Source organism: Homalodisca vitripennis, chromosome 1 (assembly GCF_021130785.1).
Source record: "Homalodisca vitripennis isolate AUS2020 chromosome 1, UT_GWSS_2.1, whole genome shotgun sequence".
In the NCBI taxonomy this organism is placed as follows: Eukaryota; Metazoa; Arthropoda; class Insecta; order Hemiptera; family Cicadellidae; genus Homalodisca; species Homalodisca vitripennis.
Window position 1 is genome coordinate 108094949 of NC_060207.1, and position 5383 is coordinate 108100331.

General features: G+C 32.0%; 1 protein-coding gene across 1 annotated transcript; it reads left to right on the plus strand.

Annotated features, from left to right (window-relative positions):
• The first annotated feature begins 2368 nt into the window (after nucleotides 1-2368).
• On the plus strand, nucleotides 2369-4957 carry LOC124368952. Its single transcript, XM_046826521.1, has 2 exons — nucleotides 2369-2878; nucleotides 3161-4957. Exons 1-2 carry the CDS (start codon nucleotides 2643-2645, stop codon nucleotides 4893-4895), a joined length of 1971 nt encoding a protein of 656 aa, XP_046682477.1. The 5' UTR covers nucleotides 2369-2642; the 3' UTR covers nucleotides 4896-4957.
• Nucleotides 4958-5383: the final 426 nt, after the last annotated feature.

Here is a 5383-nt window from a genome sequence, read left to right on the forward strand (position 1 = left end):
AAAAGCTTTCACTAATGCATTAGACTAACCTAGTTCAATCATAACCATTTAATTATAGGGAAATATTTTTCACTGTATTGCAAAACAATAACCACAAGTAATTGTTTAAAATCATGATCTAATTAAACTATCAAAACATTTGATGTTATGAAGTCATAGGTTAAGTAATTCCATGATCTGAGATCAGTTTACAAGACAGTTCTAAATTCAACATGTAGTAAAACAATTCTAATGTAGAATATTTTAAGAAATACTATAAGGACACTACAAGTTAAAATTAAAGGTACGCATAACATGAAATAACAGGTGTAAATAGACATGAAGGAAGGCGTAGGACAATATATAATTTAAAATTAAAAGCAATGATATTAAATTTACTTACTCTCATCAGAACTATCACTTTCTTCTTGATAATCTGCAAAAACATTACAATTAATTTACACAACACAATCGTTAAAAAGAATTTAAAATACTGAAAATAATATCATAACACTCACCCGCCATGTTGAAACAAAACAACGAAAGACGACGACGAGATGGAGATACCAGATTCTAGTTTTACCAAACAAACTTTTTTTACGTTATACCAATGAGAGCCATTATCTAATTATTAAAACCTTGGAAAAGTAGTGATTACTATATAGAATGCTATTTTCTTGTAAATTGAAGTTTTAATTTTTTTCATTGTACAATCCTGCATCAATTCAAGTTTAACTTTATATAAATTCAACATATATGTTTTGTATTCTATATTAACTCGTGTAATGTTCACACATCCTTCTTCGGCCAGAATGAGCGTAACGTAGTCACGGTATATGTAAAGTAACATAGAATGTACTTCATATTCGAATAAGCCATCGAATAGTGAGCCGAAGGACACTACGATACGATATTAACTATTAATCCAAATAATTACAATTAATTATTCTCTAGTGGAACATAATATAAACATAAGTTTTGTTTTTATTAATTAGTCTTTACGTAGATTTTATTCTGAACATTCCGCAAAATATGTACCATAGGAATGTTCGTGACAATTTATTGTATAATGTAGTAATTAGTCAACTAAAAAGAAGTTTTTCAAATATCGTGACTCAAAATCATGACATCATGACACTCAAAAATATTAATATTCTTAACACGATATTTACAAATACACTTGCCTATATCTCCACCATTAAAAGAGCTAAGTTATTTAGTTTGCTCTATTTTTTATAATAGTAAACAAATATATTTTCAATATTGAAAAGATTTTGTTACTTTACTTTGACCTTGAATTATGTAAATGCAGGATTAATCGTTTAAATAATTTCCTCTGGGTTGTAACCTTGAAAGATTTTTAGAGTTTTACCTAGGTATTTACATACCTTGAACGGTTATTAACTCTATAAACATTTTGGGCCCTATGTTGAAGTAAAAACTACTCATCTGATGCGAGAGAGTATATTGGTGGGCGATCCAAAGCATTTACAGTAGCGTTAAAACAGAAAGTAATGATAGACAAACCACTAGATTGAAGAACTTAAATAGAGGTTAGTACAGAAAGTATCGGGTAAAAAAAGAATATTCAATTGTGAATAAGAATAAGCTGGTTTATTTTTATTTATTGTTATTTTAGATTTTTGGCATCATACAGATGTAAGGATAAGTAACTTTCTGTTAGCGTTATTCCATCTAAATTTTTAAAGAAAACTTCAAAATCCGTCTCTTTTCAAGAATACGATTCTATTAAGATGTTTAACTAGGTTACTATGTGTGGGGGGAAAATAAGGGATTTTAAATCACAAGCCGCTACAATAGTTAAAGGGAAGGGTTCCAAGGAAGACCTCCCTAAAATATAAAAAACCCTTGTTTTAATAAAAAAGATTGTTTTAAAATAAAACAATTTGCTAATATATGTTTATGACTCCCAAAGTTTACTTTAAGAAATGTTCTTACTATTTGTTTGTATATTTAAATAACAGAAATATTATAAAAAGGGTAAAAGTCAACACTAGTAAATCAATACACCATTTATAATTGTATTTTAATAAACTGCAGACTAATGGTCAAAATAAATAAGCCTTTTTTGCAAATATTCTTTATTGAAGTATACATTAAAAATAACCTTGATGTTAACATAATTTATTTGCCAGTTAATTCGATTTTCTTGAAAATAGGAAGTGTAGAAATGAGTCGCCAAATGCCAAAACAGGCTAAATCCAAAATTTAAAAAAGTTGAGATATTGATGACATTGAGTTCTGTATTACCTAGGCTACAGATTTGTCACTTCAAAATGTTCCAAAACCAGTTAAAAACTGTTTAAAATTAATATTTAAAAGTGAAGGTTGTTCCAAAATCAGTTATATATCCTACAGCCATTCGGTTCCAAAAACAGTCATATCTGCACAGATGACAATGTTCCAAAACCAGCTATATCAAACTACAATAACTTACAATGTTTCATGTTTCTGTGTCAAAATAAGTTAAATCCCAAAAGACTTTTCCTATAGGGAACTGCTGATCATTTTCCTTCTGAATTAATTGTTTATTTTGTTGGCTAATTTTAAATTTCAAAGGCTAAAATAGTGTTATAAGAAGCAATAGCACTCAATTATTTAACATTATTTTAAAAGCTCCTGATTTGTTGTGTGTCATAAACATGGAGGCTGAACATACAGGAGGTATTTTAGAAGGTAGTGAAGGCGTTGGTATTGATATTATAAATGCTGAAGTTGTAATTGTTCAACAAGAAAATGTCAATATAATGGACATAACAGTGGAAACTCCACAAAATGTGGAACAAGTAGAGTTGGTAGAAGAGATGCCTGGCCCTTTGGCAAAGAAAAGGAAGAAAAACGAAAGAGCATGGAAGAAAACTGTTGCAAAAGTTGCTAGGTAAGTTAACAACATTTGGTAAAGAAAACTAAACTAGCCTAATCTTAACACTCATTTGAACTAAAATAACCTAACCTCAACTAAGCTAACCTAACCTCAACTAAACTAACCTATAACCGCAACTAAACTACTTAATCTCAACCAGCCTAAAGTAATTCAGCTTAGGCCCTAACTTAACTACAACAGTTTTTGACAACGTTTGCGATCTATAATTTGTTTTTATTACAGGTTAGTATTTTTTTTAAAGGTATAGGAGAACTAATAATCCCTATTTTGTTTTAGACACCGCCCGAAGGGATTTCCACAGATGCCTAGTTGTAAACATTCGGCCAAAAGTAAGTACCGCTGCGCAGAACTTTCCCTGCAGGATGTTAGAAAGATACATCAGCAATACTATAAAGACGCTGACCTTCAATCAAAGAAGAATTTTATTCTTCAGCACGTCATTGTTTCCTCAGCAAAAAGGACTCGTCTTCCAGAAGGTATCAAATCAAAAAGAAATGTAAGTACTGACTTTTTCTTACCTAAAATGAGGAACAACAAAACTGAGAATGTTAAAGTATGTCGGGCAGCACTACTTACAATTTTGCAAGAGAGTAAAAACCGAGTGCAATTGATTTGCAAAAAGTACCTGGAAACAGGCGTCGTACCTTTGGAGACTCGTGGAGGAGCACGCCAAGTTGATAAATATAATATAAAGAAAGACAGCATCAAATCTTTTATTAAAACATTTATTCCAGTACAAAAACACTATTGCAGAGCGAAAAACAAGCATAGGCAATACCTTCCAAGTGAGCTTAACATTACAAAAATGTGGAAAATGTATATTGAGCAGCATCCAACTGAAGAATTAAAGTGTGAGTATGACTTTTTCAGGCTGGTTTTTTCTGAGAACTTTAACATTGGTTTTGACGCTCCGTACACTGATAAGTGTTCAACCTGCACAAGGCTTGAGTGTGAACTAGCCACAGAAAAAGATGCAGGCAAGCGTGAAACACTAAAGCTAAACCTAAAAGCCCACAAAGTCCGTGCAGACAAATTCTACAAACTTTTGCAAGAAAATAATGATAAAGAGCTTATTCTGAGCTATGATTGTCAGAAAAATCTTGTCCTTCCTAAAATACCGGACCAAGCCGCATACTATAAGCGCCAGCTATATCTATATAATTTTGTGATTTGTGAGGGACATTCTAAAGTCCTCTTGAATTCAGAAAACACCTTTTCTTACCTCTGGACTGAAAACCAGTATGCAAAAGGGTCCAGTCAAATTGCATCTGCTGTTTACCACAGGTTAACAAGCGCTAACATGGAAAATGTCACCACAGTCAAACTTTTCTCTGACGGCTGTGGTGGCCAAAACAAGAACACAACTGTTGTCGGTATGATTGCTCATTGGCTCCTGAAAGATGCACCTAAACATGTTACTAAAGTTGTACTACTCTTTCCGGTAGTCGGCCATTCTTTCATTCCCCCTGATAGAGTGTTTGGAGTACTTGAAAGGAAATTTCAAGATCTGAGTGTAATCAACAATCCCAATGAGTACACTGAAATAATTGAAAAGCACTGTACTGTTGTGAAACTTGGGACGGATTGCCCTGTGAGTGATTGGAAAACTCTAACCGATGCTGTTCTAAAAAAACCAGGACAATGGCATTTTCAATTTCAAAAGGCCAAGAAATTTATCTTTTCAAGAAGTAAAAGTAATCCAAACTCCATCCTGGTACAAGGAGAAGCAAACTATGTATTTGAAATCGGCGAGAGTAAGTCAGTAATGAAAAGGGGGAAAAATTTTGACAATGCAGTTTTGAGAGTGATACAAGAAGGACACCCAGTGAAACAAGTAAAAATCAATGATGTGAAATGCTTGCTAAATCTCCACTATGGAAATGACTGGCAACGGGAGCCAAAGTTGAAGTTTTTCAAAGACTTATTCCAGCTACCTACCACCAATCAAGGCGAAGAAGATGATGATGATGATTTTGAAATAAATGAAGAGGATGAGCCTATGATTGAGTGAAAATATTTTTAATAAACGACACATTTATTTTATAAACTCTGTAGATAAATAAATTCATGGTTTTGTATTGAAAATGAATACGATTGTGTTCATTAATCCTAACCTAACTTTACCTAACAATATAGGCTACAATGTTTTGAGAAAAAAGGATTTAATAATATAAGGTTCTGTTTTTAACTTATTTTGGAATGGTAAACGCAATTTAACTGGTTTTGGAACCAAAGTTAAAAAGCAAATGGCGGAGAGTAAGTTTCCAAAAGCAGCTAAATCATAGTTACTGTTCCAAAACAAGCTGTGCCATATATTTAATCGGCTGCAGTAATTATAACTTTTGTACCATTTTTTAGCAATTTTAAAACAATATAACTAATTTTTTAACCTTTTTTTTAAACAAAAATCATAAAAATGTAATGGATGTGAGAAAAGCAATCAGTTTTTGGCATTTATCTAAAAAACTTGCAGAGTGGATTTAGCTTGTTTTGGCATTT

Bases quoted from the DNA above. Each gene is read 5' to 3' on its own strand.
- LOC124368952 (XM_046826521.1), top strand. From the start codon at position 2,643: ATGGAGGCTGAACATACAGGAGGTATTTTAGAAGGTAGTGAAGGCGTT. The intron at 2,879-3,160 runs GTAAGTTAACAA...ATTTTGTTTTAG, and splicing joins ACTGTTGCAAAAGTTGCTAG to ACACCGCCCGAAGGGATTTC.